Source organism: Mytilus trossulus, chromosome 1 (assembly GCF_036588685.1).
Source record: "Mytilus trossulus isolate FHL-02 chromosome 1, PNRI_Mtr1.1.1.hap1, whole genome shotgun sequence".
NCBI lineage: Eukaryota > Metazoa > Mollusca > Bivalvia > Mytilida > Mytilidae > Mytilus > Mytilus trossulus.
Window position 1 is genome coordinate 48,527,792 of NC_086373.1, and position 24,171 is coordinate 48,551,962.

A 24,171-nucleotide genomic window follows, 5' to 3' on the forward strand; every position below is an offset into this window, starting at 1 on the left:
TACTGTTAAAATGTGTTGTAAAAGAATCTCTTAAATTGAATATAAAATGTCTTGTTCATATTCATAGCTTAATTTTAAATAAAGAACGTTTAGCTATTGAAAAGCTCTAAAATTATTGGTAGTACGTTGTCAGAAACTATGTCTTGTTTAATTCCTAAAACAATTGCAGTAACAATTATTGTTTATTTATCTTGAAATAACAAACTTTTACTAAAATTTATGTTTGAAACACAAATGTTTATTTACTAATTTAGCATTAAAACATAAGAAAAAAGGAGAATTTTTGGACAAAATTATTTTTTTCCTACAAATCCATCTTCTTTTTTTGCTATAATTATTAACCCTTATACAATTGTATTCTATAATGTAATGCTTGATGGATACTAACTTGTCCAAGTTTCTTAGATGCTCCTTTATCATTCTAATTACCAAATGTAAATAACACTGAAAGTGGTTGATTCATTGTTTCCATTACTGCTAGGTTAAAACGCACAGATGACTTTCGATAATTGTGTAAGAGTTGTCTCTCATACACCAGGTCTAACACTTAAGCCTTATCCATAAATGGCAAACCCTCCATACGAGAATTTAAATGGATTTTTTTTTTATAATTCATAATTTTAAAAACAGACAATTTTTGAAAGGTTGCTTCATGTTTTTAAGGTTTCGTATTACCAAATGTAAATTCTAACAAACTTAGATTTAGACATATATACTTTTTGTTGAAAATATAATGGTCATTTCCGAACAAAAAATTGGATCCTTGTTCCACGCCTTTTGGAAGAAAAAAACGAATTTCGTAAGTGAGAATGCAAGTTTTATTGTTTGAAATTATTACCTACTAGACAACAAAATTCAATAGTCTAGCATTTTAAAAGTATATAACAAAAATAAAGGCCGTAAAATTAAACCGTACTTACCATAAAAATGAACATGGGAGTTAGGGTAAGCATAGCATGTACGGTTGGCAAGACAATGAACTCTATTTCATGATATTTGAAGCTGTAAAACGCTACAATTCTATCTTTGAAATAAAGTGATATACAAAAAGAATAAAGAAATCTTAACGAAATGGACAAAAAGTATCGAGTTTCCTGAGATTTTACTCGCATTAAGTTTTTTTTCTCAACCGTAAAAGTATCATTTTTGATCAGTAAGACACAAAAAAGGTAATTATATTTATATGCATCCATTTATTAACCTTCTTCTTAGTTTTTATACTGGAAGGTATAATGAAAAGATAATTATGTAGATTAAACCATTTCCATTTAATCACGGAACTCTTTTTTGTCCCAACATTTCATTTCTTAAAAACACTTTGTAGGGCGAAGTTGTAACATCGTGTTCACAGAGGATAATGGAATATGGAATCGAGGCTCGTGGTGACGGATTCAGTAATACATGCATTTATCATATTGACAATGAATTGTTAACCTCTATTCTGCCATGGAGGAAAAGTTCTGCGGACATTATCCTTGCTGGAAGTAATACTGGATTTTTAAGAAAGGTACATGCCCCTAGCTATAACATAATAAAAAAAACTAATACCATGAGTATTCCTAAGCTGACCATATACGAATGGATATTCAATTTTGAAGTAAAATTGCTAAGGATTTTTTGGCACACATATACAGTAAAGATAGGCAAAAGATCTTATTGGATATTCTTACTCGTAAGTCTAAAACAAAGCCATAGCAAACACGAATGTCAGCAGTATTATATCTTGTTCTAAAACACCGATTTTCGACAGCGCAAGACTCGTTATTGACGCTCGAAATAATCTTTCAGTACACCAAATTGAACAGAAGAGCAGTTGCGACCGTTCAAAACTAAAAAAGCTCCCCAAATAGTCCAACTGTTGTGAATATCTTTAGAGGTTAATGGGAGAAAATTATACCTTCAAATGGGTTTCCGTTAAACAAGTGAACTAAATATTTATTTTCATGTCCGAATTAAATCCTACTACAGTATGTCCAAGAGAACAAATAAGACTTTAAATATATCAATTTACATTTGATGATTGCAATCGCCATAAAAAGGAATATATGTAGGACTCTAAAGTGCGACGGTCATGCTAAAGTGCGATGGTCTACACTACAGTATGATGGTATCTCACGTTAAAGTGCGTTGGTGGTTTGTATATAGTAAATGGTCGATTGTAGGATTTTTCCTTTTTACAGCACTCGGAAAAAATAAAAATTGTGATTCAGCCGACAAAGAACGGTTAAATTCAATCAATTACCCGTAAGTTATGGACATATGGTGTAAATAGTTATCAAAAGTACCAGGATTATAAAGTTATTTATCAAATATTCCTAATATATTTTCCGGTATGTTCAGTTTTAGTTTGTATAAACAACTGTTAACGTCATTATTGAACTACGTTTTTACGGACCATCGCACTTTAGCGTATGGAACCACGTAATTTAGCGTAGACCATCAAACTTTAGCGTGACCATCGTACTTAAACGTCCCTATCGCACTTTAGAGTCCTACATATATATTCCTGTTTTTTTCTTCAGATACTGGTTACCTCGACACGGGGTAGATCGTATGTCAAATTTGACGTTAGTGGTGACAGAAATGTTCCAGTTGCTAATGAAATGGTTCTAGATACACACAGTAATATCTATCTTTTAACAGGAAACAGGGTGACTATTATGTGTATAATTTGAAATAGTTTATCACCAGCACAGGATTTGTAAACTAGTAGATTGCTATATTTAATAATTATAAATTATCCATTTGGAATGATATTCTATTTTTTTTGTATTAACAAATGCAATAGACAACAAAACATATAAAATCAGATAACAAAATATACGCTGCGTTTAAGACCGATTAATGACCTTCAGCTCAGGGTCGGGTTTATGTCTTTTTGACCCGTCTACTTTCTAAATTCTCCTATTCAAATGGTTTTAAGCGGTGGTATCAGTCTCATTATGTTTCACAAAAAAGATTGACATATAACGAGACAAAAAGGGACCGAAAGTGTTAGCGGATTGGAGAGGATTTCAAATTACAGCGGTTGCTATTTTATATTCAAAGAGTACATGCAAAATTGTAGAACAAATCAACCGAACTTCAAGATTTATTTCAACAAATGAGACTATAAAAACTGACCAAATCCAACTAACAAAACGAGTGGAAAACAAATTAACAATGTATATTACTAGTAATTTGAGCATAGAATACGCATTAAAGCGATAAAACTTCATGATTTTAGAATTCCTGTCCGGTGTTATTTATGCTTTAATGTTTTTCTCCAGGTCACAAAATTGTCAATGACGTCATGTCAACTGCACAAGACGTGTGGAGAATGTGTAACCAGTCATGATCCACTTGGATGCGGATGGTGTTTCGATCATTGTTCTACAAAAACAAAATGTCAACACAATATATGGCATACTGATTCATGTCCGCCATTTGTTCTGGGTGTAAGTTACGGTTTATATATCCTTATATTTACAGCATTCTAGACTCAAAGATGAGTCTTTCTACACAGATTTATTACCTTATAAACCAGGGATGGGGTAACTTAAAAGGTAATGGTAATAAGTGTAATGCATTACAATTTTCCATGTAATTAAATGTAATATGTAATTGAGCATTTTTTAAATTACATATAATGGTAATTTAATTAATTACATTGGAAAAGGCATGTAATGCTCAATTACTTTTGAATAACATTTCAATTACATGTACTTCTATGGTGTTAAAGATAAGGATTTGTGTTTAATAATATACATGGTAAAATTATATTTATTTTTCAAAAATTGATATCCCATACTTTTTTCTAATATATGAAGTCTGTAATTTTATTCTGAAGTTTTTATATTATTTATTTGATAATAGTCTTATAATTTTAAAAAAATTGTGAGGATCATATATTAGGGTTGTTCAGTTTTAAGAAAGAGACCTTTTAACTAAATAGATTGATAAATAATTAATCACCTTTGTCACTGTGAAAAATCTTTCTTAGTCAGTTCATTAAGAATTTAAATTCACTGCACACAATCATTTTATGAAATTAGTATACACAAAAGGATTATAGAAATACAAATTAACAGCTGTAAAATCAAACAGCAATTAATCAGATCAATATGCCCAGAAGCAATGCCATTGTTATGTGTATTTTATCTAATTAGCAAAATATTTTTGCTAAAATTTAGACATAATATACATTGTTTGTACTAAATAATATTTTCAAATATTGTCTCGTCCACTTATTAATATTTTTAAAGTCAAAAAATATGTTTTTAAATTTATTTATAATTTCTTTCTTTATATTGTGTTTACTTTAAATGAATTCATTTCTGAGATGTCAACATACCCCTTGATGTATTGGCAAATTAATTGGAACCAATTCGCTCTCCTTTCAATATGAATATCTTCGAACTTCTATGTTCTGATCAAGCAATATCTGCCACATTAGTTCCTGTCGTAAGACTATTTAGAATTGCTGTCAAAGTGTTCAGTCTAAATGACATAACATTAAAATAACTAATAGTTATCAAATGCAATGCTTAACCTATACTTACATGAATATTTAAGACATGCATTATATAAGAAAATTATTGAAAGATAATAACGGTTTCAATTCATTATTTAAAGACAATAACGATTTCAATTCATTATTAACTTTTTCTTATATATACATGTATCATGTGTATAATATTGTATCATGTGTATAATATTGTAAAAAAATATCATGATGAATTGTAAGGTGTAATTTAATTAATTACCTTAGTAAAGTAATTGTAATTTGATTAATTACATTTCCAAAACTGTGTAATTAGTGTAATTGACCATTTTTGCAATGTAATGTGTAATTTAATTAATAAATTCGAACGTAATTGACCCCAAGTCTGTTATAAACCTATTATGTGAAATAAAAAGAAGCCTCTCCTATGCGTCGACACTTGCTGTTTGGATATACTTTTTGTTTATTTCAGCAAATTATCTTTTAGCTGTGGTTTCAAATTTCTTAAGCAAACTTGACAGTTGATAAACTTCACATGTTGAGGCTCGTCCTTTCATTGATTCAACCACATATTGGTAATGAAAATGAAAGACTGTAATGTAACAATTTCTGACATAATTAGTTCGTTACATAAACATGAAAATACCAAAAGCAATGGAACAGCACTTTATTCTTTTCCTTTTTTTTTCTTTTTTTTTTAAATCAAAGTCCCAATTAAGACTTCAACATGGAACAACATATCACTACAGATTTAAGACGGTACTTGTAGGCAAGAATACATACTGTCATTAAATAAGACTGAAAGTAAATAAAGTAACAAAAAGTGCATATTTAAGTACAAATATTTTATGCATATTCGAGTATAACATGTGTGTGTGACAGTGGTCATTCTTCTTTCTAGATAAGCCCAGCGAATGGACCACTGGAAGGATCAACAAAATTAACAATTGCAGGAGAGAACTTCGGTTCGATGATAAACAATGCTACTGTATCTATTGGAGCTGCATCATGTTTGATCCAGAATATTAATGATACAAGGTACACTTTATTTAACTTCCTTTTAAGTGTTCAATTCATATTTCATTTCGGGAAGAACTAGTGGAATGAGTATTACTTTTAAAATCACTGGAATTTATTTGAACTAATTTCATAATTCGAATTTAAATTCTCTTTCGAAAGCTGCGTTTAAACTGTCTTCTTAAAAAGCATTACCGAATTAGATAATAGCAAACATCGTATAGGATATAAAAAGCCATTATCACTATTCATAGGTCTGAATCTGTACTTGATTTGATTATCCAGAACAGCAGACTTATTTGTGAAAATTTGTAGGGATAAGTTGGAGTGGAGTTTATATCATTGGATGAAATAAGGACATTTTTGCAACTAAACATTTGATTAGTTTGTCTGAAAACATGGATTGAACAAATTTTTGTTATCTTGTGTAAAATGTTAACATATTAAAGTCATAAGAAACCTTAAATCAAAAAAAATATGCATATGATTTTTATAACTAAATGGATAGTTTTCATTATACAACTTATGTACATATACTTTTTTCTGATGAAAAGTCTTTAATTTGTCAACATTTAGAACAAGTTTACTTATTTTTAATTTCTTTGCTTCCAGCAAGCAATTCGCCGACAAATTTTCCTTATGCATAGTGACCCGAGCGTAACCCTCCTCGTAAAAATCCGGTGACCATAATACGCATGGATCTGTCATTGAAATAAACAAATATCTGATAATATATGTTAAACACGTGCTCAACACCCATGCTTTTTGTGATTCGTTTACCATAAGGTGACAATCGGTAAAACTCGGCTTCAAAACACGGCATTTAATGAGCAGCCATATTTGTTAAATCATAACAAATAGAGAGAGAAAAAAATGACGATTATATCATATATTTGTGAAAATTATGATAAAATCGTGCACAGAAGACTAAGTTTATGATGTATACATGCATTGGTTCTAGAATTGGACAAACATTATTTTTCACCACTCACTGGTTTCATATGACTTTAATAAACTTGTGAAACAGATATCAGTAGGAAAACTAATTTAACACATTTTTATTTTCTAAATTTATATTATGTTTTGTTACCTTTATTAACTTACAGAATAACTTGTCTGACAAGTAGTGTAGAATTTGCTGTCCTTGCAGCTGCTGTAAAAGTTAGCGTGACTGATTCGACCTCCAAAACCTACAAAATTCATGGAATATCAGAACAAATGGACATATTATTTGAATATACGGTATGTGAGAGTACTAAAATGGATGCTCGAGAAATGTTGAAAACTGTTTTTTATTTAAATTTAAAACATTTTATTTTTTTAAAGAAGAGCTCATTTTGCTTTTAGTCGCTAGTTGTTTCCGTTTTACAATATACATAAATCCTTTAATGAAGTGAAATACCATTGATTGCTTAACCTTACTATTTGTGAACTCACTATTTATAATAATTTCAAAACCCTTCGAAATATTAAGGTTTTCCTTCCTCAAGAATACGAATAAATACTTTTAACATCAAGGGCATCAGATGGTAGGTTTTACACAGAAACACGTCATTTATTTCATTTATATTTCCGATTCTTTGACTTCAATGTTTTGAAATAAATGTTTCACTATAATTATCTTGATAATATATTGCATACATTTTTCAGAAATCTAGTATTATGAGTATCTTTCCTATGAAGGGACCATTATTCGGCAATACAATGATAACCATCTCGGGCGAAAAGTTTGAAATTGGCTCCAACCTGTCCGTGAAGATTGGTCAGATGCTGTGTGATATTCAATCGTAAGTATTTATATATAAAGGAAGATGTGGTTTGAGTGCCAATGCGACAACTCTCCATCCATGTCACAGTTTATAAAAGTAAACTATTATAGGTAAAGGTACGGCATCCATCACGGCCTTCAACAAGGCGCCGTGTTGAAGGCCGTACATTGACCTGTAATGGTATGAGTGGTATGATTGCCAATGTGACAACTCCCTATCCAGGTAACAAGGTATAAAAGTAAACCATTTTAGGTTAAGGTATGGCCTTCAACACGAAACCTTGGCTCACACCGAACAGCAAGCTATAAAGGACCCTAAAAATTACTAGTGTAAAACCATTCAAAATTGATATATTTTACAATGTATAACAGAATGACAAATTGCGACAGTTGGCAAATATAACTGTAATGAATTTATTAATGTCTTAACTTGATGTAAATTTTAATCATATTATGCGTAACACCTATGTAAGATCTCAGATACATATGAACTACATTTTCTGTTAAAATGTCCGGCCTGTGCTTAATGATACAAGATCTCAACATCTGTCTTAACCATCAAATTCAACAGTTGTTTGTAACTTCAGTCTAATCTTAAGTATTGCACGCACTTTTGAAGAACGAAATCAATTCTAGAAAACATTAAGGAAGTTTAAAAAACTAGAAAATATTATAAAATCGGCGATGCGCTGTCTCTTAAAGGGCAGAATCTATAAGTTGATTAAGAAATGTAATGTTTCAAAGTCACAGTGGTTTTCAAAATACCTAATGGTTTGTCTATAACATTGTTTATAATTATGTTACTTTCTGTATATGTGAAGACATGTTTTTGTTTAAATGTACTTATATGATTAAGTTTTTGGCACCATGCTTGTGTAATACAGTATCTTGTTTCTTGTATTGTTTAAATTAATTTTCCATGCAATTATACGTTCCTGGCTTTTAGATATGCGGATTGAGTTTTCTGCTGGATTTTTAAAGAAAAACGAGGGTTGCACAGATTTCCTTTTCTTCATTTGACAGTATTGTATTATGTCTTGACATTTTATGTTTTTTTTAGGATTCAACCTTGTTGTATCTGATGAATAATATAAGCAATTAAATGCTAACATACATCTTTTTTAAAATTCAAATTAAGAATGATATAAGAACCAGAAAATCAAAATGAATAAAAAAACATCTTTTTCTTATTTTGTTTTCAATGATTTACAAACCTACTTCCTCACAAAGCGTGGTAGTTAATTAGCATCGTTTTTTAAATATTTGTGTTTCATGTTTCCAAAACATTATTACGAATTAAAGAAACCTTTTTCATTACAATTGCGTCTTTGTTTTGAGTTTGAATGACATTTATCAAGATATCTCTATAAAATATCATTGTTTGTTATATTGTTATGACAATCAAAAGATGAATATCTTACAGAAAGAGTAATTATAGAAGGACAGTCATTTTGTATTTTAGGAAAAATAACACAGAAATTGTCTGCCTCACACAGTCTTGTGAAACATGTGTACAATCGTTTGAAGGAGAAAATCGTGAAATGTCTCTGTGTAGTTACAGTGGCGATATTGTAGTATCAATTGATGGCGCATCATATCAGCCTTTAGAAAACAAGACATTTTGTTATATGCCAAACCCAGAGGTTTTTCAGCTTCATTCACGAAACAGTACTATTATAAGGTATATATTGCATTTTTGTATTCTTGTCTTTCATTTTTAGTTAAATGTGCTTATCTATATGCCTTATTATGTTAATTTGATACACATATGACGTGGTTCTGTACTTATACATCCCGTCATTTTACTATGGTTTATTTGTGTATTATTATCTTAAATCTTTGCTAATATGCTTAGTCTTAATGCCATTTTGTGCTTATTTGTTACATATTTGTTTTATATTTACAGTGACAAAGATCATAACATAATGTTGACTTCTATACCCTTATTTATGACATATTTATCTATATCATCTCTGTGTGTTTTGTACGTCCATCATTATCAAAACAATGAAGTAAGATGCGAATGTCATAGAAGTGAAGGGTTTAGCTAGCTTTAAAACCAGGTTTAATTCACAATTTTCTACATAGGAAAATGCCAGTTCCAAGTCAGGAATATGACAGTTGTTATCCTCTCGATTTTTGTGTGTGTTTAGGATTTTAATTTTGACATTTGATTAGGGATTTTAATCTATGCAGTCTTGGTCATGTGCCTTTAAAACTTAAGCGACACGTTTGAAGAAACAGAAATGAATTAATAAACATTACAAACTTGCACTTGCGTTCTAAGAAAAAGATTACACGTCGAAAATATATCCTTTGTTATTGGTGAAATACATATATCCAGCAAACAAGGCAAATGCAGTATGTAACCTTAAAGTTGTACTACCAAAAGAAAGCTTTAAGTGTTAATTTTAATTTCCCATTGACATAAGATAAAAAAAAATATTACCTTTTTTAAAGTTTGCCTTTAGTTGTCCAACAACATTTTTGTTTCAGTGGAGGTTTAAACATTGAAATTAATGGGAACTGGTTTGATTCTGTAACCAACCACGGTATATTAATAAGTGTGGGTGACGTTCGTATTGATTCGGTAAGTACAAATAGTAATAAATTCATATCCTCTCTTAATTAAAAAAAAAACATATTGCCGTCATGGATAGTTTGGTATTCAGCATATCCGTCCTATATTTTTCTTGTGAAATTGATATCACGAGTTGCTTCCCGTGCATCACTATTAACACACAATTCATTAAGACACACATTAGATTGTCTTCCGTTTATGTCATGTTTTAAATGTTTTGTAGTTTTTGGGAGTTATTCGTCAACAGTTTTTCGGCTTTGGTGGTCAGTTAGTGCCCAGTGCATATCATTGTATAGGTTTAATCAATTTAATCAATCATTCGTTTTTGATACGTTTTGTTTTTTGGTTTTGCCATGTGATTATGGACTTTCCAAATTGATTTTCCTCTGAGTTCAGTATTTTTGTGATTTTACTTTTTACATACAGCGACGCAGGTTCTTATCCTGTATTGGTCTTATTTCTTGTAATGCTTGTTTGGTATACAGTTTATATTATGTTATTTGACTGTTCGATGACCTACATATGTTTGCTGCATCGTCCTTTCGTCTCTGTTGTGTATTTGTTATGTTGGTAATCTTACATCATATCCATTTTCGTAACAGAAAATCATTTCGTTAAACAGTTTTTATCATACTTAGATTATATTGAATGTAATGGTAGATTTCTCGGCGTTCAATTATCTACATGTATTGTAACGGAATTAAACAAACTTTCATATATTTTATAAATTTTCATTCCAGCCATGTATAATGATAATTTTCGGAACAGTGTTATCGTGTTCTACTCCTGATTTGAAATTCAAATTGAACAAAACTTCAGAGGTTATAGAGGGCCAAATGAGTGTAATGTTAGATAACAATCCAGTCAAGTCAACAAAACTCATGATTTATCCTGACCCAGAATTAGACTACCTAGATATAGACACTCAACTAAAAGATATTGAAATGAACGACAAACTTTTACAACTGAAGGTAAATAAAACTCAGGAAGTTTATATAAATGTTTATGCTAAAGACGTGTTTTTCGTCTTTATAAAAAGTAATAAGTGGCACTCAAATCATTAACACTGAAAACTATCAAATACCGAAAGATTAGCAATATATGGCAAAAGTAATCTATGCATACAATATAGAAACTATAACTTTTGCAAACATTTGGTAGACAGTAGTAAATCTGTATAATGATCGATGAGTGATATGTCATGTCAACCAATGACGTTACTTTATTTTCATTCTGTTGTATAAACTAGTTGATTATCCATTTAGTCCTTTAGATTCTGAAAAGGTAAATTGAGTATATCTGAAGAAAATGCACGTTAAGATGATCACATGCACAGCTTAGTAAATCTAATTGTAGGATAGAGTTTCCTCGATATTTCAAAAATTCAAAGTTTTGTAAATTTCATTTTCATGATCATATCAATGATAATTCATGTTAACGCAGAAATATTGACTAATAGCTCTTTGCATCCACCCATTCATTATGAATAAAATCATCTTATAGCATCAAGTGTTATATGTCACTCCAAGTGTTTTTGTGGGTTTCGTGTTGATAAGTCTTTAGTTTTCTAAGTTGTTTTTTTGTGACCTGTTCTTTATTTTGCTGGTCTTTTTCGTTTCAGTTATAGCATTATCAGTTTATATTCGACTAATTAGTTTTGTATACTCCTTTGGTATCGTTCGCCTCACTCTTATACATTAAAAAATGAAATAATCGGAAACGCTTTGATGTGGAAACATTGGAAGTATATCAATGTACATTATAAAGGCTTGTTTGCATTTGCTTTCATTTTAGATTAGATGACCGCTATGCATTCATTATCACTCCTGTTATCTGTTCAGTTAGCTATAGTTTGAATAGCACACATTCCTTCTTTATAAAAAAATATCGTTTTTGAAAGTGACTAAAACACAAAATTTAAAACAAAGGATATGGGATATTCATCCACGAAACATCTCAACTCACTTCAAGTCTCAGACGACCCTAGCATCTTCTTTAGCGCAATTATTTGCCAAAACATAAATTGAATACACTTTGTAAAATTTTACAGCACCACACTGGACCCGGGTTAAAAGAGTATACAGAATATTTAGTAGTACATATTTTAATCAAAATAGTTTTATACATATAAATATATCGAAAAAAGTTGTATGACTTCCCATTAGCCAACTCTTCTCTATGTACATATTTTACTAATAAAATCGGATAAAATCAGTAATTCCAAAATCAGGTTCTAAGTTTGTGCCTATGTATAGCATAACATATTTGTTTGCAGGGACGATATCTGAATTCTGCAGCACGAAAAGAAGATTATAAAATAAAAATAAATGGATCGAGTTGTCCTGTTATGGATCTCCATCAAACGTATCTGATATGTAACCTTTCTAACACAGTTCATATCAAAGATGTGCCATTACGTGTTGAGGTAAATATTTTTTCAAAGTTCACCACCTTATCTATTATAGTTTTGTCGAGTATCCATTATGTTTTTGTTTGTTTTGCAAAAATAAAGAAATAAAGAAATAAAGAAATAAAGAAATTAAAAAAAAAATCCTTTTGATTTCCAAAAAAACATATAGAGCGTATTCTCATATACGATGGTTCGGTAATATGCGGTAGAAAATTGCGTTATTATTTAAGATGATTTTTATTCGCCATTAATACTTTCTTGAATGTCGTATGATGACCTATAGTTGTTAATTTCTGTGTCAATTGGTCTCATATATTCATATTCAACAGTCAACAGAAAATCTTCCAATGTTTTGATCACATGAGAGACACCTGTTATAATATGCACCGTACCAAAGTAGTATGTTGACATGTATTACTTTAATTCAAGTCGTTCAGAAAGTTTATATACTTGTATTGAGCAAAATGTTGTTATTAATTTATTACAAAAAAATAATACTTTTTTTCGGAGAAATGAGTCTAAGTCTTTTAACTGAAAGAATAAACGAGATGCTTATGGTTATAAGATAACCCTGGCATTTCATTCTAAATGATAAAACTTTAATTATAAAATATATATATGATACCATGTTTTCTACTCAAATGAATAAAAAACAATTTAGTGGCAAAACGAGTCTACATCAGTGTAATATTAACTTATATATCTAGTTAAACCTTACGTCATTATCGTTATAGTTTGTATTTGAAATTTTATTTCTTTTACTTAAAAGGTATCTGTAGGTCATAACTGGAAGACGATTTTAGGGAATATGAGGTTTTCCCATGTAGAATATCATAAGAACCAAACAATACATGTCCAACTTGCAGCAATTTGTTTGGGGATTTTTGCTGTTTTGATTTTATGTATTGTATTTGTCATGCGGAAGAAACACTTAGGAGTGTTTAGAAAGAAAGCACCTGAAGAGTTTTCTGTTGTGTACCTCAATAGCACAGAAACAAGAGGCCTCATGGATCCACCAACGGATACAGGTAAATGGATGTTTGGTATATACTTTCTTATTAAGGCTTCTGAGTTTTAATGCTTACACCATTTTTATGCAAATCAGTATATTTGCGATATTTTTTTATTATATTCAGTAATACAAAATTGCATTTAAAATATTCAAAATTAATGTTTTTTTGTTTATGCAATATTTCTTGCTATTGAGACAGTAAATAAAGTATTTTTATACAGCATAAAATAATTCACGCATAATTTCTGGGATTTACGATACTTTCAAACAAAAAGTAATTCGATATAATAAATTCCGGACATTTGTTTTGAGCCAACTAGAGTACATGTCTTCTAATTCTAATTTAGGTACACCGACAGCTACATTTGATATTTGTAATATTGTCTTTTTACTGAATGAAATCAAATCATTCCAATACTTATCAATGTTTAACATAACCACAACGCAATTTATATTTACTCATTATAAGCGTTCAGAGAAAACTTGCAATTGTATAATTTCGTGAAACATGTAAAGTAGATGTCTGTACGTACAATCATCTTTGTTTGTCAATTCATTTTGATTATATAATTTATGTTTAAGGAAATTCATCTACCGAGCAAGGAATGCCTAGGTATGTCAAACAGAATAAAAAAGAAAGCGTTTCAGAGCTGGTTGGTGAAGGTGCTACCTGGGACCCTAAGCCAGGTTTTGACGCTATTGAAATTGTTGACATGCTGAAGCAGCAAAATATATTTATTGAACGCGATTTGGTTAGACTTGGGCAAGATATTGGCCATGGTGAGTATATAATGTTACTGAAAATTTAACTCTGCGCATATTTGTAAACTAACAAAAGCATTATCGAAAGGGCGAGCGTAAATAAACTATGATGATAAACAAGTACAACCTTGTAAGTTGATTTGTTCTAATACTCCAAAAATATGATGTAATGTATTTACAAAAATGCATTTGAAAAGTTCAAATATTAATAAATCCCAATCTTATAAATTCATTTTCAGATATATAATTGGTGTTTTTTCACTGTATTTTCAATTCTTTATTGTCATATGTCCTAGTGAACATGTATATATTATTTAGATTTTATATAGAAAGGCCTGGGCTGTATTTGGATGTTTTCGATGAAAAACAGATACATGCACTAAGATCGATGACAAACACATTAAAATTTATGATCTTTGAAAAAACCACATCTACAATGTATAAAGACTACAGATCTCAATCAACGCAAGTTTACACGATATTGAGTGATTTGTTTTAAGAATGGACAATCAGAAATTCCTCGAGTGCTTCGAAAACACCCCAACAAGCCACGGTTGTTAGAAAAACAAACTGAAGTCGTTTCTTTACACGTTATATGGTCGAACAGGTACATTGGTTCTCAAAAGTTTTTACAATAAACGTCTAAAATTCCTTTTAATCACTCTCGTCCATCGATCATGGTTTAATTATGTTTAAAAAATCATGCATTAATCACAACGGTCATACATGCTCATATGTAGTAGGCAATTGGTGCTTGTGCTGTTGATGCACTTTGATCGATACAGAGCTCCCTCTACTCCAACATTTCTCCTTGTCCTTCTTATTGTATTATAAATATATACTCATCATAGATACGTATACCAAACAATTAAAAAAAAGGCCAAATAAAAAAGCATTCACATTTCATAAGTGAGTGACATCGGGTAAAACATGGTATGAAAATGCATTTGGTTGTTATAAAGATATTAATAGTTCAATATTTCTATTTAACGTGAGGGTACCCAAGTTGCACCTAATACCCAAATATCATCTATATTTAACAAAAATTGCAACGGAAATCTTACACAAGATTTACTTTAGACTAAACAATTTGTATGTTGCACCTAATACCCAAATATCATCTATATTTAACAAAAATTGCAACGGAAATCTTACACAAGATTTACTTTAGACTAAACAATTTGTATGATTTGATTCTATGCACGTCTTTAAACAAAGGTTAACAAATTTAGATATACAAAAAACGTTTACAGTATTTATCAATAGATGAACTGTTTACCGAAAAAGCAAAATGAACTGAAACGTCGCCATGCGACAACATCAAATCGTCATCTTTTTAAAATAACCAAATACAATATGTTACAAGTATCCACTTCTTAAAAAATGAAGAGTAAGCATGGACTAATATCCAATTATTCAAATTATTTGAAGAAATTAAACAAAATCTCGGTTATCTAACTTTTTATGATGCGAATTTAAGCATGGATGAAATTTGAGTACTCCTCATTACAGAATCATTGATGGTTTGGAGGTAAGTTCAGACCGATTTTTCTATGATTCCATTTTGATTGAGAATTAAATTGGTGAAACCATACAGTGAATAAATCTACAAAATAAACACATTATAAAAACTGTTGTCTAAAGCATATATATACGTAGGTTAAAAACTGTCAAAATAGGTGCAATCTGGGTACCCTCACGTTAATGAGTCATTAAATACTTTGTTATACAGGAAATTTTGGATGTGTATACCAGGGGTATTTGAGATCAATGGAAGAAAGGGATGAACAACTTGTTGCCGTCAAAACTGTTCTTAGTAAGTAAAAACAATTTTGACAAGTAATTTTTTGGTACATTAATTCGACCGTTAGTTTTTTCGTTTGAATTGTATTGCATTTATGAAATTTAGGGGCCTTGTATAGTCGACTATATATGTGGTATGGCTTTGATCAATTTTTAATCCCGTACGGTGACGTAATGCTGTAAATGTCTGAGTGTGTTATGTGTTCTCTTGTTGAGAGTTGTCTCAGTGGTAACCATACCACTTCTTTGTCTACTTTTTACAGATACGACCTCAGATCTGTCTGTTCATTTAAAAATAATTGTGTGTAAAAGTTTAATATACTATTTTCAAATAATTACATTAGATGTAAGTTTCATTTTAATACGATATTCTGATTGGCTAACTGCACATCACATGTTATTCCGTAAACAATTGCATCAGACAATAACATTTATCATGCGTGATGACACGAGGTCCCACAATAAAGTGCACAGGTGAATTAAATTAAACTGGATAAAACACGTGTTTTCATGATCCTAGCTAAAAAATGTAATTATAAGTATTGAATGCTTCTTTTTGAAACTTTATAGGGTTGTAAAAGCGTTGACCGTGCGTACATTTTTAGAATGAAGCGCTTCCGCGCTTCATACAAAATGTACTTCGGTCAACGCTTTTACCACCCAATAAATTAACAAAAAGAAGCATTCAATTCTTAATTAATAGTACAACAGTTGTATAAAGATTTAGTTGTTATAGAAATACAACTTCATCGACCATTTTTAATGTAATCTTTCCTCATTAGAATAAGGAAACTAGTTCAACAAATAAAATAAAAAGTAAAATTAACCGCGAATTGTAAATATCCTTAATGTCAATTTATCTTATTCATTTCATATATAGTCCGTTGCAACACACGTTGTTTACATTTTACTATCTGCAAATTACCAACCATGAAAACATAATCACAACTAGTAATGTTAATTTGTAATTGATTCATTGATAAAGTGGCAATCATGTATAGTTGAACCGATTACGTCACAACATAACTACTTTCAATACGATAGATTATCATATCAATTTGTCACGTGTCACGTGATACAAGTGTTAGGAAGACAAGTACATCTTCACTTTTACTTAACACTTGACCCTCAAGGGCACAGTTGATTGTCTCAAGTACTTGTATTATATTTAGCCACCATTTATACATGGCATAGTTTATAAGGTAGTATAATACTAGTATACATTTTTGCACTTTGCATACATGTATTGAGTCTCTACCAACATAAAAATTGAATAAATCGCATTTTCTAAGATACATTTATTTTCTAAAAATGATCGAAGACCTGACGCCTATATATCGAACAAAAAATACCCCCATTCCAAACAAGGATGTGGTTTTTAGTATCAATGTCATTTGATATATCCCTACTATATTATTTTAATAGCAGAGGCAAGGCTTTAACTTAAAAAAAATGCACCAGTCCGGCATAATTCAACCGAGCTATGTTGGATCTAAATTTAACACATGTAAGTTATCATAGTACAAATGTATTCCAAATCTATATATATATTCAGTCTAATTTCTTTCAACGCTGTTGATACATTGCAGAAACAGAAGTACAGGACATAAACGCAATCCTTGATGAAGCTATGATCATGAAAGATTTCAATCATGCAAATGTGCTGTCACTGATTGGTATTTCTGTTGCCCCTGGTGAATTCCCGTTGGTTATCATTCCGTTCATGTCAAATGGGGATCTACTTTCTTATATTCGTAGCGCTGACAATGTAAGTTATAGTACATATGTTGTAACTATTGGTGTTGTGTCTATGTCCGTTTGAATGATAAAAGCTGCGAGAATCCAAGAAATTATATATATAATTGCATTGTGATTAGTTTTTCGACATATTTTGTGAAGATTCATGATTAGGATTCCAGTCCAGGTCAAAAAGTTTTGTCTTGCTTATTGCTGTAGGCCATAAGAAAAAGTGTATTTTCTGTATTCCACGATATAAGAATTATGTTGAAAAATTGTTCCATCAGCATTAATACCACATCTTCATATTTGATATCAGGTGCTAGAGACTTAAAACATTGCTTATGGTAAATAATTATAGTGTTATCTGGACTCGTTCCGTCCATCGAATTTATAGCATATACTGTGATTCTGTCTTGGAGTGTTTGAATTATAAATACGGGGTCACATGGTAACTTCAATTCAAAGTTTCCGTTCGTTAAAAAATCAAAGCATGCACTGTAGAAGGTTGAACCAGACCATGTTATAACATTAACGGTACAAATTTTTCTGCACCCGATGCACATTCCGACAATCAATGACTTTTCAGTGATGCTCGAGATCCAGTGGTAGTAAAGAATTTGAGTACTCACAGCAAAATAATACAAAATGCGTCAAGTGAAAGAGAGGGGAAAGCTATAAAATCATATAGTATATAAGTTTTTGATTCTGGTATTACAATTTAAAACTCTACTTTGATGAGTGTTTTATGTCCAAACAAAATATCAAAATCAACATTAATTGTATGAAATGAATTTTTTGACTACATTTGTGTTGTTTGACAATAGCAATCTGATAAACTGGGTACATCATTTTCCGTTCAACAAGAACTATTAGTAGATCTTGATTGATAACAAATGTTGGCGCTTAATATGAAACCGATTTCGTTAAAATTTTCTTATCTCTATCCACATATATTTGAAGTGAGATAGTTTGCCCAGTAAAATTTACGTTTGAGAATTTCAATACAAAATTCGAAATGTAGAATAGAAAAATAGCTGCTATCTAATTTTGTTTTGTAAAGTTATAAGTTTTTCTTAATATTTCTTTATTGTTTTATTAACAAATAATTTTTAATTTGAAATATATTATTTACAGAAGCCAACAATTAAAGATTTGGTAAAATTTGGACTCGATGTTGCTAAGGGTATGGAATATCTTGGCAGTATCAAATTTGTTCACAGAGATTTAGCAGCCAGAAACTGCATGTAAGAAGTACAAAAAAAATTGAAATTGCCATAAGTCTGAATTTTCAACAAATTGTTTAGAATTAGATATTATGACTCTTTTTTGAAACAGTAAATGGTCATCATATAAATTACAAAACACATATTTTAGTCAACTTAAAATAGGGTATGCTTGATTGTATGATTTGTAGTATACCAAAGTTATTTCGTCCGCTCGTCAGCACTTCGTTTTGATTTCCCTTGGAGGTTTTTTTCTTGTATGTGTGTTATTATTTTTTTCGTACGCTGACTTAAAGTTTAAAGCAACTCAAACGAAATTCCAACTCAACATTTAGATTGACAGACAAATCATTTTTTTGATTTTTTACGTATTATGTAATTCAGAAGTTACATGTCATTGACTTTCAAATCTAGTGCAGTTAGTAACATGGTACGCATATATAACTTAAGTATGTTTGACTGTAACTTTACAAAAGTTCAAGTAAAATTATGTTTCAATTTGGTATTTTGACTGTTATATTAATAAATAAGCAATGCTGTCTTATCATGCACTAGGTCAAGTATTCTTGAATCAATTAATAACACACTTTACACACTGTTATTTGGAGTGTTGAATGTAAAATTGCTTTGATTTTTGAAAATATTCTTGTTATCCATACTTTAGTAAGATATTTAAGAGCGTACCCTATCAAAAACAGTCACTTTTGATTTATCTCTCAGGATGGACGAGAACCTTAAAGTGAAAGTGGCAGACTTTGGATTGGCTAGAGATATCTATACCAAAAACTACTATAGCAGTGACAATAAGAAAATGTTACCAGTAAAATGGATGGCACCTGAGAGTTTAGAAAATGGGACCTATAGTACAAAATCAGATGTTGTATGTAAATTAGCTTTTACATCATGTTTATTATATTTGTTTACAATGATGTTATGATAAGTACACATTTTCCTATTTACTAAATTCGAAGCATTTGCATATTTTTGTCATACTCTAGTCTGCATTATATGAAACTTTGCGCAGCATTAGCATTGTTACCTTTTGAAGTTTTGAAATCGCAGCTGACCTTTCTCAAAGTATTGATAGGTCGCAAATAAAAGATAAATTCAAACAAATGTTGACAGAAAATAGTATAAACCGATTTTGAAATTTAAAAAAATAATATACTAAACATTTTTGTAACTCAGTCGGACAACTATGAAAAATTGTATGGGTACGCATTGCAAATAAACAAGCACAGCACCACAACCTATATACATCGTTCCATGGTGTCATTTATGATCAACGTGTTCATGTTTGTTTTGATTGTTTTTTAATAGTCAACAATCGGTATACTACGGCTACATAACCCGACAGTTGGTTGAATTGTTAATGAAAGTTTTGATCAGCAGTAACAGGTTAAACATTTTTCGTTCGAACTGTATGGATTTGTAATCAATGTAGAACAATATTTTAAAACGTGTGCAATGCATTTAGTTTAATATATATGAATATAAGAAGACTGAGAAGATGTGGAATGAGTGCCAATGAGACACCTCTCAGACCAAGTCACCATTTGTAATAGTAAACCTTTATATATACATGCTTTGGTTAAATAATTCGTTTTTGATGTGTTTTGTCATATGATTTAGCCATGTGATTATGAACTTTCCGATTGGATTTTCATCTGAGTTCAGTATTTTTGTGATTTTACGTTTTCCCCAACTTAATAACTTAAAAGACATTGTTACATGTGAATTTAATCATTTTAATATTTTGAATATGTACAACCTTTCATTACAAATACAAATACGCAGATTTAGCACATGCATTAACAGATACATTACATTACTGTTCGACCCAATTTTTTTGTATATTGTAGTGGTCGTTCGGGGTTGTTATGTGGGAACTAATGACCAGAGGTTCTGCACCGTATTCCGACGTAAACAACTGGGATATGCATAAATATTTACAGTCTGGCAGGCGCCTAAAAAGAACGGATTTCTGCCCACCACCATTGTAAGTTCATAGATACGTATATATGTATGTATTTCTAAAGAATATAAATATATATAACACAAAAATACCCAATAAAACACATGTTTTGATTTTAATACACACAGAAGCGAGAAAATATAAGCATGCGTAGCAAGTAATGAAAAATAACAAGGGAACACCCTCCTGTTCCCCATCCTTAAGAATATCAAATGGTCGAATATTTCTTTCTGAAGCATTTAACTATGAGATAAAAAGTCGGTTATGTGAGCGAACTTAAAAAACCTTAGTAAAAGGAGTAGGTTCGGCAAGGGCCGATTTTGGCCTCAAATTTTAGGTTCATCTAACGAAAGATTTTAAACACTTTTTAAACACTTAAGTGTCTATTTTAGATGATTCAATTAGTTTATGTGAAAGATTTTAACTTATTTAGTCATTAAAAACGCTCCGATTCAAGCTTAATTATGACAAATATATCAAATATGCTAAAAAACGTCATTTTCAGACGGTTTTTGTCAAAAATGAAGGGGGCCGCATCCGTGTTCATCCTCAACCTTTATAAATGTTATGTATGATTATCATATACATATTACTTTTCAAGATTATGAATGAACACGAATGAGGCCATTTTCATTTAAGACAAAAACCGTCAAAATTTAAATAAAATGTTAAAATTTTTAAGATTCCAGTAATATAGCATGACTTAATGATAGTACCCAATATATGTGCATTGTATCACAAATAGCCCATTCTATGAAGCAGAAGCATAATACTTTCCGAAAATATCTTAAATATTACCTTTTCACATTTTTGTAAAACTGTTATATTTTGGGGCCAAAAAGGGGTCTTACTGAAACTACTCCTTTATCAACTGACAAAAAATTTAATCCATAGGAATATATTTTCTTTCTCAAAATGTCCCCATCATATTCATTGGGCATAACATACTCAGTTGTTTTCCGGTTTAAGACATATAAACAGTAGCGTCTAACTATCAGGCGGAATATATCAGATATCAGCCCAGTCAGTGGTTTTTCTCAAGTGAAAGCAGAAAAAGTACAGAAGGATGAGCACCTGATATCTATTAGTAAAATCCATTAAACAAGTTGTCTTATACAAAACTTGTCTTAAAAATGTCCATAAGATTAAAGATCATTGAACAGTTTTAAATTCGAGAAGGATACAACTACTAAGAACTTTTTATTAGTTTCTTTGAGTGTAGTTGACACAAATAAAACGAGATATACTTATATAATATATAAATTGTTTCGTCCTAATTTACATTTGAATAATTCATTTGCTCTGATTTTTTGTTCTCATTTAATTAGATATGACATTATGATGACATGTTGGGAATTCGACCCAGACGACAGACCAACGTTTCTCGATGTAAATCTGAGGATCACTGGATTAGTAGAACAGGAAAAATAGTAGCAAGAAATTTGGTTTGATATTATGTTGACGGTTATTGGTACGTCATTTTATTCATAGATCAGTGTTGATTACAAACTCCTTTCATTTTTAAAACCAAATGAGAGAGAGAGAATATGCCCACCCATCCAGCTATACACGTGACAGATGAATCGTTGGTGTTTTAAAAATGGGATAAATCTGTTTGATAAATACATTTGGAACTAAATCAGAATCGTATTATATTAAGATTTATTCAGAAAAGTACATTCGTAAATAGATCTTTATATATATGATTTAATATGAAAAAAAGTCGTTTTCTGTTGAATGCAAAATTGGTGATAGACATAAGTTATACAACTATCTGCCAAATAAACATGTCTAAGCATTTTGTTTTTCTCTCAAGTTACATTAACTATTTTATTTGATTTTTATTACATCAAATATCACTTGATTAATTTTGTATTATTTATTTATTTTATTTTGTTTTACTAATGTTTGTAACCTTTTTGAATGTGTGCTCATATGTTTAAGTGCTTACATTTATAATTATTTTATGTATACTCAATTTTTTTGATTGATTTTTGTATTTTGATTATAAATGAAAATAAATATTTTTGCTGTTTCATCAATATGTAGCTTGCTGTTCGGTGTGAGCCAAGGTAGTCGTTGAAGAAATTGTACCTTGACTTATAATGGTTAAGTTTTATAATTTGTGATGTGAATTTGTCTCTATGGCACTCATACCACATCTTCTATGTATTATGTATTATACTTTATATGAAAGTTTCTCGATTTTATTCAATGCAATATTGGGGATAGACATGAGTTACACAGCTATTTACCAAATATACATGTCTAGGTTTTTTTTTTACATTTATTGGTTGCTGTCAAGTTACCTATACTATGGTATGTTTTTTTTTATTACATTTTATATCACTTTATTATTTTTTCACTATGATTTTTTGAAAATTTTTGATTTCTAATTAACTGTTATTTGTAAATCTTTTTGAAGGTGTGCTAATGCGTTTAGTTTTAACTGATTAACTTTTTTATATATGCTCAATTTTTCTTTGATTTATTTGCATGCCTGTATATTTTGATTATATTTTTGTAAATAAATTTATATTTAATTTTCATTTGTTCCATGCGTTTCCATGCCTTTCCATGCGTTTATTGCGCATGTCACGTGTTTCTTCTTTTGTCATCATCATGTACGGTTGTCTTCAAACGCAAAGTATTTAAACAAAGATAACAGACAAAGATAGAATATGCACAATCCAATATTCTAAATAAAGGGGACATTGGAAAAGATTACGTTTTGATTAATATATGTTTGATTTACAATAGCTCTTATACATACCATGATAAAAAGACCCGTTCAATTTGTATCAAATATGCTAACAAAAAATATATTTCAAATCAGACACAATATTTGTATGATTAACGAAAATGAGACAGATACACAGCGACACAAAACACCAGAAAACTCGTATATATCGATATACAAAAATCATTGGCTTCAATTCTATGGTAGACTCTGTTTAATTGTACCACAATATGTAAACGCCCGAGCGGCAAACACCTGAACATATATTGTGCTCACAATAGTTAAATGAACCTTAAATGTGCATGGTGTTTTGTTTTTTATCATTCATTATACCAATGCCTCGAACTTATTTTCATCTGATGTATTAAAGGCTGTGGGATTTCGTAGATTATCGACACCCTTTGCTTTCTACCCCTTTTTTCGTCTTCTACGCTCTCTTCAAGCTCCGTCACAGCTATTAACCTGTCTATATGAGCCCTATCCACCTTGCCAAACAATCTAACTGCTTTATTTCCATGTAGATACTTTAAATGTATATTTTTTCTTAGACATTCTGTGAACTACTGAAACTACCAAATAAACGGAGAATGTGTCCATATGGGACACAGATAATGCTCCAGCATCAAATAACGCTTTAAAGAGTTATTTCCCAAGAAC

The 24,171-nt window shown here is 30.4% G+C and overlaps 1 protein-coding gene across 1 annotated transcript in view; it reads left to right on the top strand.

Moving 5' to 3' along the window:
* LOC134726249 (hepatocyte growth factor receptor-like) overlaps positions 1–23,317 on the top strand; it is a 28,836-nt gene extending 5,519 nt beyond the window's left edge. The window contains exons 3-20 of the mRNA XM_063590653.1: positions 1,325–1,507; positions 2,523–2,651; positions 3,270–3,437; positions 5,385–5,521; positions 6,607–6,742; positions 7,151–7,287; positions 8,731–8,949; positions 9,765–9,858; positions 10,590–10,820; positions 12,125–12,274; positions 13,029–13,287; positions 13,854–14,051; positions 15,766–15,849; positions 17,426–17,604; positions 18,711–18,820; positions 19,520–19,679; positions 20,662–20,798; positions 22,103–23,317. Of these exons, the coding sequence (XP_063446723.1) occupies positions 1,325–1,507; positions 2,523–2,651; positions 3,270–3,437; positions 5,385–5,521; positions 6,607–6,742; positions 7,151–7,287; positions 8,731–8,949; positions 9,765–9,858; positions 10,590–10,820; positions 12,125–12,274; positions 13,029–13,287; positions 13,854–14,051; positions 15,766–15,849; positions 17,426–17,604; positions 18,711–18,820; positions 19,520–19,679; positions 20,662–20,798; positions 22,103–22,205 (2,814 nt within the window). The 3' untranslated portion in view covers positions 22,206–23,317. The remainder of the gene's footprint in view (positions 1–1,324; positions 1,508–2,522; positions 2,652–3,269; positions 3,438–5,384; positions 5,522–6,606; positions 6,743–7,150; positions 7,288–8,730; positions 8,950–9,764; positions 9,859–10,589; positions 10,821–12,124; positions 12,275–13,028; positions 13,288–13,853; positions 14,052–15,765; positions 15,850–17,425; positions 17,605–18,710; positions 18,821–19,519; positions 19,680–20,661; positions 20,799–22,102) is intronic.
* The last annotated feature ends 854 nt before the right edge of the window (positions 23,318–24,171 follow it).